This window comes from Podarcis bocagei, assembly GCF_964188305.1.
Source record: "Podarcis bocagei genome assembly, chromosome: 9".
Lineage (NCBI taxonomy): Eukaryota > Metazoa > Chordata > Lepidosauria > Squamata > Lacertidae > Podarcis > Podarcis bocagei.
In genome coordinates, this window is record NC_138134.1 from 4,064,442 (window position 1) to 4,079,077 (window position 14,636).

The 14,636-nt window shown below is 42.8% G+C and overlaps 2 protein-coding genes across 2 annotated transcripts in view; both read right to left on the reverse strand.

The window, feature by feature from the left end:
• WDR1 (WD repeat domain 1) overlaps positions 1 to 14,636 on the reverse strand; it is a 369,582-nt gene that overhangs the window by 122,580 nt on the left and 232,366 nt on the right. The gene's annotated exons all lie outside the window — the stretch shown is intronic.
• On the reverse strand, positions 735 to 14,059 carry HS3ST1 (heparan sulfate-glucosamine 3-sulfotransferase 1). The gene is made up of 2 exons (XM_081209239.1): positions 13,922 to 14,059; positions 735 to 2,540 (listed from the first exon to the last, which is right to left on the reverse strand). Exon 2 carries the CDS (start codon positions 2,424 to 2,426, stop codon positions 1,500 to 1,502), a length of 927 nt encoding a protein of 308 aa, XP_081065365.1. The 5' UTR covers positions 2,427 to 2,540; positions 13,922 to 14,059; the 3' UTR covers positions 735 to 1,499.

Consider the following 14,636-nt stretch of genomic DNA (forward strand, 5'->3'; position numbering starts at 1 on the left):
GGTAAAAGGAGGAATGGAGTGAGGAAGCTTTGAATGCCACTGTAAAGCATTGCTCGTGCACCTGTAGGGAAATAACTTAGGCTGCAGTCCTAAGCCCCTGTACCTGGCATGGGTAGGACTGGACATGATTAGGATTGCACCATTAGTTAAGGTATCATGTGTGACATTGGCTACCATGGTCACTTTGATTTTCAGACCATTGCCAAATTGTTTCCAGGCATATTTGCCATACAGCAAAAGATAATCCCAAAGGTTTGGCAGAGGGCTAGGAAACCCAGATATTAACATGCTCTACAGGAATACAAAAGGGCACACAATGTTGTGGTGGACAGGCACATGTCTCTGAGACAGCTCGGATACAGCATTCACCTCTGCCGTGTGTGGGGGGACGACAGCATTTACCTTTGTTCCAAAGGATGTGATGTGTACCTGCAGAATCTAGTCACAGACATATAGATAAAGGTATTAGAGAAGTAGGACGCAGGTGTGCATGTGTGTGTGTAGATTGTCATCCATGGTTGTGGCTATGCTAGGGTGTTAAGATACACAGAGTCACCAGGCTGGATGTGTCTAGGTTACCATCATAAAATTTTAGGGAACTGTGAGGTCAGGACATTTCTTCACTGAATTGTGGGCACAAACCTTCCCTTAGGCAGTGTGCTCAGGTGTGAGAAGACCACCTAGAAACAATTTTTACATGGAAAGCCACTCCCATACCCATGCTAGCTAAGAGCTTCGTTAACTGACCATTTTATTCCATCTTATGCTTTGACATGAGTGTAATCATAAATAAAGCTGTGGCCATATACTCTGAGACTGCTGTCCATCTTCTTATTGCCAACCACAAAACTTCCATTTTTGCAGATGATTGTGTTTCCTCTGCTCACTTTGCTTCAGGATACAACATTCCACTGAGAGACCAAATCCTTTGCCTTTGAGAGCGGCAAGCTCTGCCCGTGGCTTCTCCTCATTTAAATGTGCTTGCCCATAGAGTCAACCATTTGCTTCCTAGGCCTGGGAATCTCATGATGAAAAGCTTTGATAACCATTTGATAACCATGATACTACTACAGTAAAATGATTTTTTTGTAAGATTGGTTAACATTTTTCTAAATTACTGTGATACCACCCTAATGAAGATCATATGAAGTGTCATTGAGACCTTGGAGTTGGGGAAATGGGAAGCAGATATTGCATTTTAAAATGTATGTATTTTATATCCACATAATCTCAAGATACCTTCTTTCATGAAATAGGTTTTTTTCTCATATAGACATAAATACAGTGTTAACTATGAAAAACATTACAAAAAGTGTTTCTGTTTAATTTAACAAGTAGAAAAATATTACTAGCTTACATGGCAATTATGACTCTAATATTGTACAGAAGTAATTCATAGATTTTACAAATAAATTATATCGTCAATGCCCTCCTTTTCTAAATGTGCCCTGGAGCATTTAGGCACACCAGATGCTTGTCTCTATAACTTAGGACCACACTCAGTGCCAGTCAAATGTTCTGCCAACAAGCTCAAAAAATTTCTGATTAGGTTCACGAAAATATCCGTGTAGCTTTTCAAGTAAGATTGGATCTACTTTGGGGTGTGCTCTTCCTTTCGACTCATGTAAACACCTATCCCTGCCACTGTCCCTTAAGCAGTAAAAGCCTTTTGTTTTATTGAAGTAAAAGTTTGAAGCATTTATCTGAGGCGAGAGATTTAGAAACCTTTCTACTTTGACTATCTCCGGGAAAGGATCTTTGATTAACTTATCCCCATCAACAATGTGAATGTGATCCAGAGGAAAGTATTTCAGCCAGTTTTGCATGTGAAAATAATACAAGCTCCTGTTTATCGCTTTGTAGTTTATGTTGAGTTCACCATCCTTAACCAGGAATTCTTCAATGGAGGGATATAGCTTATGTTTTTGCATGTGATTAAAAAACACTTGTGTATAGTCCGATAGCACTCTCTCTGTTGGGTCTCGTAAGATAAGGAGCAATCGGATAAGTTTGTTCATTCTATAAACTCTTTCAGGCACTTTTGGTGAAGTGAAATATGCTGGAGTTTTCTCCACTGTTATCTGGTATGGGTATGAGAATGGCATTTGGCTCACATACCATTGCAATCCATTTGAATAATGCTCTTCCCAGTCAAAGAAGTGGACTTCGCTTTCTGCTGCTGCCATATCCGGATGGAGGCTTAGCATCTCTAGTAAAGCTCTTGTTCCACCTTTCCGTACACCAATGATGATAGTTTGTGGAAGCCGCTGGAGTGTCCCATTGAGGTGGAAGCTCTCTTTGAGGTCACCTTTCCTAAAGGGCTCTTTCTGAGTAGCAGCCTCAGTTTTAAAACTGGCAGCGGGCCTGGAAGGAACTGCCTGAGGTTGAACAAAAAGCAGTGCTGCTCCCAGCAGAAAAACAGCCATGACAAAGGTCCAGTCTTCTCTTGCACTACCAGCAAACAGGACATGAAGAGAACATCACTAGGAAGCTGAGGTCCTCTTTTTCCGCAAAAATGTATTTCTTAAGCAGATTATTCACTAGGAACATAAAAGAAAAGAAAAAGCAGGTTATAAATGTCAGTTCAAATATTGCACCTGTGCTCAGTATTATTTTTACTTGAGCATAAGAACTAAGAGGTTTTCTCTAACTTACTTGCACTTATGAATATTCAACCACCCCTGGGAGAAATATATGGTATTTACTACACATTTAGAATATCATAATTTCCATTTCAGGTCTTTCGTGAGGATCACAGCTACAAGAAGCAAATCTGCTCTGTGCCTGTATTCTCACAAACATTTAATATGAACACAAGTACAAGGTGAACACAAGTAGCTTGTCTATTGTATCTTTGGGTCTTTGGGAACCCAAATGGAAAATATAACATGCAGAGGGATAGCCATGTTAATCTGCTGCACGAAACACAACTAAGAGTATTGTTATATATTTAGAAGTAAAACATTTCCAGAAGTATTGGACATGGGAAAAATTGATCCCTACCAACTTTCATTAAAAAAATGATTTTTTTGGGAAAAGAAGTCACTTGAAAGCTTATGTTGTGGTGGCCATAACCACAAGGCAACACAATCTCTTGGTGCTTTCAGCAGCAGCACTGCTGAAACCCAACACTGCCAGATACTCACTTCCATGGATTTTCAAATGACTGGAGAAACACTAGTAATGCTGAGAAAACCGTGTGCCCAGTGCTAGAGGTCACCACGTCTCAATACAATGCATCTTTAAATAACTACTGCATTGTTAACAAACTGCTTGTGCCCATCTTCATATTCTGTTCAAAAGCCACTGGCAGTTTTACTAGATGTTAACATCTAGGACAGTAATTCTGCTGCTTCAGAAATGATATATGAATCTACAGTATATGTAAGGCTATGTATAAAGGTGCTTAACAAGCATTTAAGAAATCAAGATTAACATGACTCTCTTCATTAAGGACAAGCGAGAGATAGGATGGAGAAAATGCCCCATGCAATGAATGGATACCCAGGGAAGGTAGCATGGAATGTATTTTTGTGAGCTCTTCAATACACTCCCATAAGGGATTCCACACAGTAAAGTGTCAGAGCAGTGGAACTGAGCATTTGTGTAAATGGAAAATTCCTAAGAAAGCCCAACACAATCACGTTTGACTTCAAAAGATGAAACTTCTAAGAACAACAACAATGAAGTAAATACGTAGCTGAAAGGGAAAGTCAAGGGGGTCAAGTTGCTCCAAAATGCTTGCAAGATAGTTAAAAATCAGAAAAATGAAGCTTGGCTAGAACACATACCACAGAGATGTAGGAAAGGTACTATCAACCTGAAGAGAATGCAAGCATGGTTAACAAGCTGAGTCAACAAGGCTAAAAAAACGGTATTAAGACTTCCCTGAGAACGCGGAACCTTTCCCCAAATGAGGAGTTCAAAAAAGAAACACAAACTCTGGCAAAACAAATGTTAAGAAAATAAGAAAAGCCATGCTGGATCGGACTAGAGGCCTATCTGGTCTAGCATTCCTGCAGTGGACGACCAGATGCTTAAGGGAAGTCCATCAGCAGAACACGAACACAACAGCATCCGCCCCACTCATGTTCTCCAGCAATGGGTACTCTGGTGAATGTTGGTCAGGTCAGGCTGGATGAAAGGAACTACTTCACATAGCATAAGCATATAATTAAACTATAAAGGTTTCTTGTGGAAAGCTATTGAAAATGCCACTGATATGTGCTTGCATATGATGCTGATTGGGATGTTCAGAAAAAGCATACACAGAACAGTCCATTAATATTTTAAATATGATTCTGGTTTTTAAGAGATCAAAAACATTCTTAAATATTCCTTTAACCTTTGCCACACTTTTTCTCGAACTCTCATTCTCTCATTTTCCCCCATTGCAGAGACAATTGTGCATCTAACAAAACACCTGCACATCTAACAAAAATTTGCTTCCTCAGCTTTGCATAATATCAACAGGCATTTCACATACAGAAATCTTGACAAAATAAAAAGGGGATCATTGCAAAAACTATGATTATACACAAAACTGCATCGCCTTTGGGGTGGCAAGGCTCAAGAATTAATTACACAAATTTATGGCCATGATATCTCTATGAAACCGCCAGGTTCAGTGGCAGTAATGCTAGCTAGTAATACCAGCTTCTGGGAAGCAAAAGCAGGACAAGAGCAAATGCCTTCAATCTTGGCCCACTTCTAGGTTTCCAACAGGCATCCAGGAAGCAGGATGTTGGATCCAGCAGGCCTCTTCTGAGGACACAGCAGTTTCCCTTTTCCTCATGAGAAGGAAGAGCAGTCACCCTTCTGGGAAAACTGAACGATGCAAGTCAGGAGTATTGTTTAGGATTTTTGAGTAAATGCTTGCCCTGATCACTTTTGTCTTTTCTTTTTTCAAGGGGAGCAGATTTTACCAACTGCAACCCGTGCCCTCTTCCCACACAGAGACCATGCACGCTTCCTACCAAGCAGATCTGCTTCTGTGCAACGAAACCCAGGAAGGGGCTTTGGATATGCAAAATCCAGTACATGAATATAATCCAATCCAATCCTTTCAAAATGTACAGGGCAAAATCAGTTTTAAAATGATGTGCTTAACTGGGTTGTAAATCATGTCAGTGTTGTGGATCATATTTGTTTAGGCTCTTTCAAATGGAGACAGATACCAGCTTCATTTATATTGCTTATCAGTTTCAAAACCAGTACTTGAAATGAACCAATTCATGGAATTAATTCAATAATTTCTGAACAGCATCTCAAAGTAGTTCCTATCATTTTTGCATGAAATGAATCTGAATTAAGTTCCTTTTTCAATGGAACTTCATGTGATTTTTAATTTGTGTGTGTGTGTGTGTGTGTTTCATCATCACACTTAGTTCTGGTGTTAACTTGGGCAGAAAATGCAATTGGGTGGGAAAATGTACTTTAAGGTATCACATATGTCTTTGTGAATGCAACTGTGGTGTCCACATTCAGACAATGCAGTGGTGCAATAAGATTACCACTCCATCAAACAGAACTGACTATTGTTCATTGTACTGTATATTAAACCCCAGTGACATCATCAGGAATGCAGATCAATGCTCCACAAGAAGTAGTTACAGGAAACCAGAAAGAGAGCCTTCTTGGTAGTGGTCCCTGTGAAAAACCCTCCCATCAGAGATCAAGGAAATATATTATTTGCCTTTTAAAAGACATTTGAAGGCAGCCCTATATAGGGAGGCTTTTAATGTTTGATGTTTTATTAAGTTTTTATATCCATTGGACGTTGCCCAGAGTGGCTGGAGCAACCCAGTCATATGGAAGGGTACAGTTGTTGTTGTTGTTGTTGTTGTTGTTGTTGTTGTTGTTGTTGTTGTTGATTGCCCGAATAATGTAGGAAAGCAGTAGTAGCAACACTGTCCTGGTGCCTCAGTAAGCGCTGTCCGATCCTGAACAGACATTTGGCTTAACTACAATTTGGCTTAACTGGGTTATTGGTATGTGTGCCAAACTAGTTTGTTCTATTTAATTCAAATATTAACTTTCTTCCTATGCAAGAAAATATATACAAATGCCAGCTGTTTGTGCAACTGCTAGGACATGATAAACAAGATATATGCAAAATATAGCTTATTTGTTTCCTATATAATTACAAGTTACTGTAAATTATGGTATTTTTATTGGGACCCATTTAGAAATGCAGATTCTTGTAAATTATTATCTTCTCAAGGAATAAAATAGAACAAACAACTAGCAGATTTTGTTTGGTATGACATGTTTTATTCAGAAATCCATACTTTCTATATTTAAAACATTCAAGAGAACACTTCGGAATTGGACTATTTGTGGTTTCAAAACCCTGCCAGCAGAAAAATAGAACTTGCAGTACAACCAACACAAAAAGTACTTTCAGAGAGAACTGCTCTTGAAATGAACAGTAGGAGACATTGGGTTGCATCCAACAATGCTGCTCCACTCATACAACACACTTCCACTTGCACAATGGAATTTCCCCTTCCTCTCCTCCTGCCATGCACCTCCAAATGTGTTTCACAGCACTGGGGACTCTCTGGAAGAGATTTGGGGTGTGTGCACTGGGAAACTCAAGAAGGGGAAGTTGTATTGCATGAGCCAAACTCCACTTCTGCAATGATGGATGCAACCCAATCATTTTGAGAATCAAGAGTATTTTGTCCGACAGCTTTTTTCCAGTTGTACCCATGAGAAGGCTAATTAGTTAGGAAGGAACTCCCTGGTTGCTGTAAGTGTATAAGTTAAGAGAATAAGAAGAGACCAGCTCGATCTGGCCCAGAGGTCATCAGTCCTAACAGCCTGTATCCCATGGTGGCCAACCATATACTTCTAAGATCATAGAATCATAGAGTTGGAAGAGACCACAAGGGCCATCGAGTCCAACCCCCTGCTAGCAGGAAGGGCACAAAGGCAAGAGATGTGGAAACAGTCTCCACAAAAAGCAATTAGACTTATTTCTAAGGGTCACTTCAGAAGTTCTGCAGCGGCAAATCTGTGTTTGTCACCAAGAACTGCTGCACATATTACATTATAGGTGCATAAGATGATGAAGAAGAAGAGTTTGGATTTGATATCCCGCTTTATCACTACCCGAAGGAGTCTCAAAGCGGCTAACATTCTCCTTTCCCTTCCTCCCCCACAACAAACACTCTGTGAGGTGAGTGGGGCTGAGAGACCTCAAAGAAGTGTGACTGGCCCAAGGTCACCCAGCAGCTGCATGTGGAGGAGTGGAGACACAAACCCGGTTCCCCAGATTACAAGTCTACCGCTCTTAACCACTACACCACACTGGCTCTCAAAGATGTTTGACATATTTATAACATCATTTATGCAATGCGTTTTTTTACAAGGCAGCTTACAGAAAACCATAAAATAGTGTAATACAACAAACTATCAAGGCAGGATAAAATACAGAAAAGTTAGCACGTTTATTATTCATATCCCACTTTCCCCATTCTATTTTGATTGGATACTTGTCTCCCCTCCATTTCAGCCACAAAGGACAACAATAAAATAAAGAAGTCAACACTTTCAGAGACTGAGGATCAGTACAGTATTGTCAGTACAGTACAGTACAGTACAGGATCTTCCATTTTTACAGTGCATTTTGCAGTCACCAATGAGAGCTTTAATATGATGGTGAATTTGTAGAAATCCTGTGAATTTAAAGGGATCAATTTTAATTTTACTAGATCTGGCTTTTACCTAGACCCCATGGAAAAGCATTGTGTGTCTAACTTTCTGTCCTTTTTGGGGTGTGGGGAAGGCAGTTGGGAAGAGAGGAGTAACCAGGAGATTGGTGGTCATGGCACTTCCCTCAAAATTCCAGATATTCCTTTGGGTCCAAAAAAGTTGGTGACCTAGGACTAGGTTGCTTTTTGCACTTAAAATAGAACCTAGAAACAAAGTAGTAGTGAATGAAGCTGGTGTAAAATTAGTGTAGTGTGCCAACAGCCTGGACCTTGATAACATCCTGGTGTGAACATGACCAACAATGAGCTGGTTCAGATGTAACACCAAATCATGGGTTAGGGACATGTGCATGAGCCTGATTTCCAGTGCTAGTTGTAGAGCAGGACAATCCATTGCTTGCTAATTCACTTGAAACAGCAAACTGTGCTTTGCCTCAAAGAAGGAAAGGAAGTAGGGAATGACTGTACTCAAAGGGAGATGGGCACAGCCAGGCTCATGTAAAATTAAGTTTTGATTTTGCATTTGAGTCACCTCAGTGTACAATACAGGGCAGAAAGCCAGGATTAGCCACATATTGTCAACTTTATATAGGGTTGCAAATCCAGATTTGCTGCTGCTAAAGTCTGAAACAGCCTCGGCTATTTACTATTTGAGGAGTTTCACAAGTCCCAGCACTGACATTTTATGGCTGTCCTAAGGAAAAACACACTTAAGATCAGAATGTCCCTATGTTGTTTTAGCACAGCCTCCCAACAGCTATGGTCCCATCTGCAATGGTACATAAGACATATCCTATGCAGAAGTACCATTAAGAGCCTACATTTATTAAATGCTATTATATGCAAGATTCCAATCATGTCATCTTTTACATTTTATACAGTTTACATTTTTTAGCCCATTAAGAATAACTCTGGGATATTGCAGTATGCTCTTGACTTCAGTACTGCCAAAGTCCCAAAATATAGGCTTTCCTTAGCTTCTCAACAATATTTTTTCAAAAACATGGCTTTCCCCCTCCACTCAACTTACACGTTTTATCCAGAGACTTCCGGGGTGGCGCCACCGGCAATGGTGGACTCCCTCTGAACTGGAGGGACTAGCTCCGCATGAAACGGGTCTTTTCCGCTGCGGCGTAGCAGGGACCCTTCTGGAAATCACAGGCGGATGAAGCCTGTGACCGTGGGACTCGTCGGGCACCCTTAGCGCCCCCCAACCCACAAAGGAACCCATAAACGGGCTCCGAAGTGAAGAGGGGGAAGTGGCGCGGTGCTGTGAGTTAATTGCTTTTTCTGTGGAGCGAAGCCGCATAGCCATTGCCGGAGAGCGCTGCCTTTTTCCTGGGACAATTTGGCATCTAAAATAACCAACCGTGAGTACTGGAACATTAAATATTTGGACTTCAAATAAGAACTGGCAAAATAAAAAGGAATTTGGACTTTAAAATTAACCCTAATTTGGTACTGAAACGGGAAGGTCTAAACAAGAAGTCACCCTTCCGTTTCCTTGTAGTCAGAACAAAGCAAAGACAACGCAAACTAGAGCCTTAAAAATCACTTCTAAAGGATCGACTTTCATCATTTAAAATCGCTGAACCCCCCTTCGGTAGCAGGAGAAGAAGGGGGACTTTTTCCTGAGCCGTTTAAACCTGCAAAAGTGAAGCTAAAGCAAAGTAATTTTCCACCGTCCTGACCCTGGAGCGGGGTGTCAGATTTGATGTTTGAAGCTCATTGACCAGAAATAAATGCTTTGACAGATAGTTAAAAGAAGAGAACCATTGTGACTCCATTGTTTCCTTTCGTCTTTTAAAAGAACAAATATGGACAAAATATCTTAAAAAAGAAACTTTGTTGCTATTGTTTTTAAGGAAAAGAACAACCAGAAGTTTTCCCCCCTAGAGGGGAACTGTGAAATTGTAACTAAATCCTGGGAACTTGCAGCTATTACTGATTACAACTGTGGGAAAGGATTTGTGACCTTGTAGGACAATGTCTTCAGAAGCACTGTTGGGTGCTTTCTGTAAAATAAATGCCCTATTGGATCAGTTAAGTCAGAAGACAGATTTTATGACTAATGCGGCCAGAACCTTTGAACAGGTAGTGGGAAACTATATGGAGCCCACTCAGGAACCAAAACAGGACCGTGCCATGAGAGAACAACTGAAAGAAGAGGACCTTGCTGAATCTTGGGCACCAGGGATGGAGGGACTTTTGGCCCAGCAGGAAAATGAGCCTTTGGATTTGACAAATGAACTTGGAAAAAAACAGATCTGGAAAGACAAAGTTTGGCTGGAAATGGGGGGTTGGACTGACCCCCCTATGCAGGGATGTTTGGACTTTCCGAATCTGGCAATGGGCCGTCAGAGGTTTGGAGCTGTTGGGACTTCCAATCTTGGAGGGAATTTGAAACATGTTTTAAAATATCACATGGAGTCTAGTCTGGTATGAGAAAGGGGCTGATTTGTTGAAAAGGGTCAAAAAAACTACCAAGCTGGAGTTCCCATGAGTGAAAGGAAAATATGAAGAAGAACTGCGGAAGGGACATGGAAGAGATTTGAAGGCCTCGGATATAAGATCACCAGGTTAATGTGCCAGACTAATGGGATAAAAAGGACTGACAATCCCGGGACTGGGGGGGAGGGGACGCTGGAAGAAGATTGGATTGTTTTTATTCTCTTTTTTAATCATCAGAAATGTTTTATGAATGTTGCAAAAATGTTCAAATGAAATTACTTGGCTCTTGTAAGAATGTTTAAAGAACTAGGTAAAAAGGTAATGGTTATGAGAAGCTGGTAAAAATAAGATTTAAGTTTTAAGTTTTAAGGTTTTTTATAAGATAAGATGAAAATAGAGCAAGGTAATGTAATGACAGAATATTATGAATTATGGAAAGGATTTGCTGTGACAATTATTAATCAAGATACAAGAGATGGGAGGAGGAGGAGGTCATGGAAAGAAGGTAATGAAAGTGGAGAATTTGAAAATGTTGGTTTTATTTTTTCTTTTTTTCTTTTTTTGTCTTTTTTCTCTGTAATTTTGTCTTTTTTTTCCTTTGTAATTTTAAAAATTCTTTTTTCAATAAATATCATTATAATAAAAACAACAAACAACTTATACGTTTTATCCTAAGTGTTCTTTTAATTTTTATTTTTTGCAGAAAGATCCAATCATATTTGTGAACGAGAACCAAGTTGTGAAGTACAACATTAACATTTTAATCATAAATATATGTGTGAAAAGCATCTCCCTGAATTAACTGGAACTTAGTGAAGGCAAATTGACAAATGAATATCATGTCTGTGGGACAGACTAAGGGCAGAAGAGCTCTCATCTAAAGTTTGTTTGAAATGAATTATCAGCTCCACGCGGCTACTTTGGAAACCAGGGAAGTGTTCTGAGATTATCAGTGCTCCTCCTTTCCTCCCCATATAATCTCAGTACACCTGCTGCTATTACCTCTGTGAGGAAAGACACAGAGAGCATTAGTTTAAAAGAGCTGGTGTAATGCTGTGGTTAGTGTGCCAAACTGGATCAAGAAGCTCATTTGGGCCAGTCACCCTCGCTTAGCCTACCCCACAGGGTTAAACTGAAAGAACAATGTACACTACCCTGAGGTCATTGGAGGGAGGATAGAAATGTAATAAATAAAATGAAAAAAGACAAAAAGGTGATACATCCTTGGAGCCATTTTTAAAAGTTAGCAAATAATGTTGTTTCTTAAAAAAACAAAACAAACAAACAAATAGAAGTATTTCTTCTTCATAGAGAAATATAGCACACCAGCTATATTAAAACAAGGACCTCACAAATATTGCACACATTGACATATAATAAGGGTGCCTGTTACAGAGTCAGACTACTGACCCATCGAAACTTGCACTACTGCAGTGACTCTCAGATTCCTAGCACCCAAACATAAAACCCTTTAACCATAAGTTTACACATCTTCTATGTGTAAAATAGCACTCTGCTGTAGTTGGTGGATTTACACATAAGAGAAACACAGGGTTCCCAAATCTATCTGTCTCTTAGTGTCAATGTGGGCACCTCTGCAGAGGAGAATTCATGAACACCTGGTTGTGGTTAAGAGAAAGTAACGCAAGAATAACGTGCAAAAAATGTCACCCAGACTGAGGACCAGATAAAGGGTACTTCAGCACTATTCAATGCCCAGTATCAGCAGTATGGTGGCTGACAAAATAATACATAAAAATGCTTCTCAGACTTTGTTTTGTTTGAAAGGCTAGAGCAGATGATGTTATGCAAATACTGTTGTTAACTTCGCATATCATCATCAGGAGACTGATGCTAGAGGTGGTGGTAACATATTAGTTAGGGTGATCACAAATTATCTGACCTTCTATTCATTATGGATGTTAAAATGGAGCTAGAGGTCAGGATTTTTACTCTCTCTCTGCCATTGCAATAGCGCCTTAACTGGACCTAAAGCGTTGATATTAGGTTGAAATTATATCCTGTTACACAGCTGCATCATAGAGTTTAAATTCATATCTGAACAAACTCTCATATGTGGATACATAACATGGGGACATAGTGAAAGCTAAGCCAAACAGAATTTAAGAAAAGATATGCTGAAAGACTCAATCTTTGGCTACTGAGACAACAGGTTTGTCATGTTTCATTTCTGTATAACAATTTTTGGTGCTGTATTCATCTGCTTGTGAAAAGATGAGTGTGAAATTCACCTTCTGTCATCTTCAGAATACTGTGTTCTCTCATGAAGGCAATGAAGAAAACCACCAGCATATGTTTAGGATGGATTTGCAGCATGGAGACTGCCAAACATAACAGGACTAAGACAGCAGTATCACCAAGCAAGTTCATGGACTAAGGAAGAGCTCCTTTGGGAACTCTTAAGACAGAACCCAGCCACCTTAAAAGGGCCCTGGCTGGGTCATAGATCTGAGGCATACATCTGAAAAACACCCAGAGTATAGCATTTCTGAATTTATTCTCACTCACATGGACTACTACCTTCCAGTGTGTGGGAATGTGAATGTATCTGTCCATACCTGTGGCCCGAAAGAATGGACTCCTGCTTGAAAAGCTCGTAATTGCACAACTAATTCATTAAGCTGATAGTTGCTCGCTAAGGCGGCACCACACTCTCTTTTTCTTGCGACTACAGTCCAACTCAGCTATTTTTCAAATATGCTGATACACATAGGCTGTTTCTCTTCACAGGGGATAAAGGACAGAGCTTCCTTTTTGACACAAAGAAATATCTAAGTGGCTGTCCGCTGCCACTACACACCACCTGAACATCTAAGAAAGGACTCCAAACTTGGCTGCTAAGGGACAATGGCTGCAATCCTAACCCCATTTACCTGGGAGAAAAACACACCCACCCACCTCGATAGTTATAGGATTTATTTCTGAGTACAAATGGTTAGGATTATGCTGCAAGCTGGGAATCAGAAAGTTCTCCAATTCTAACCTTACCTCTGCCAAAAACTCACCATCAGGCAAACCACCCTCGTTTCAGAGTTTCAGCAATATTGATTTACCCGGCAGGGATCGCAATTAGAGCGTTTCTGTGGGGCATTCGGAATGTTCTCAAACTGCTGTGCAAATGCCAGGGGTTTTTCAGAGTTCCGGAGAAGGCGGTTTGGTGGCAATTTCAGTTTCATACACCTGTCCAACGCGATCAGCTCTCTCTTGTGAGCCTGTTGCGGAGCGAGTCTCGCTCTCCCCTCTTGCATCACCGGGCTCCCTTATAGCCCTTACAACGGGGGCGGGGGGGGGGTCAAGCGAGGGAGAGATCGGGGCCGGGGAAAACCCCCCGCGGGCGAGAGGAAGAAGCCGCGAGCGCGCGCCCCGCAGCAGCAGTCCAGTCTGGCGCGCGCCCAGCCGAGCACGCAGGTGCTCCGGCGAAAAGTGATCTCCGCAGAGTCGCCGCAGGCGGGTCTCCTCCGAGCTCTCCGCACCCCGTGTGCTGCCGGCTGGTGTTCGGCAAAAACCAAAGCCCCGCACAAGTCGCACCTTATTCCCTCACCGCACACAGCCCAGCACTCCTGCTCCGCCTCAGGCTGCCCTTCGTGGTATTTGGGGAGGGGGGGTGAGGTTCAGGGAGTTGCTAATGTCTCCGTACCGCATCCCCACCCGCCAGCCTTCACCTCCCCGCTCCCCTCACGGCACGCTCCGAGAGCCCGCTAGCTGGGGCGAACTTCGCCGAGTCCCCTTACCTGGGGCAGGAAGCAAGAGGCGCGTCGCGTCCCGCGTGTCGGGCTCCGGCGAGCTGAGGGGCCGCGCGGCTCCTTCTGTGCCATCGGCTCCCGGACTCGCGCGAGAAGCGAAGCGGCTGCTTGTGTGTGGCGCGCCCGCGCGCGCGACTGGCCAGGTAGGCGAAAGCGAGCCGGGCGCGTCGGCAGCGAGAGCCCCAGTGCCAGGCGGGCAGGGCGGGCGAGCTCATCCCGGAGGGGCGGGACCAGGCAGGCTGGGCTGGCGCGGCGCGTCGAGGCGGCAGGGGAGGAGACGGAGGAGGCGCTCGGGGGGCCGGCGAGCGCCTGCTGCTGCCCGCCTCGTCCGGCTCCAGGCTCCTGGCGGTGTGGGGCGCCGCTTCCGGAAGAGGCCGCGGAGGGGCGGGAGGGGCCGGGGGGGGGAGATCTCGAGCGGCCCCTCCCGCTGGGACGGGCCGAGGTGAAGCCTCTCCTCCTCCGGCATAAACCCCAAGGCTGGCTCCCGGCTCCAGGCCTGGTTCGGTCTAGAGAAGCGTCGCCCAGCCCGCTTCATGGCAAACCCAGGTGTGCAGCACGGCTCCTTCTCTCCCCCTCAGAAGCGGGTCCGCCCAGCCACAGGTGTGGGACACGAATCCCCGAAGAAGCAGCTGAAGGCTCCCTTAGCTGGCGCTGCTTCAGCTCTTCCGTGGCAGCCTTGCCATCTCAGCTCACCTTAGTTCAG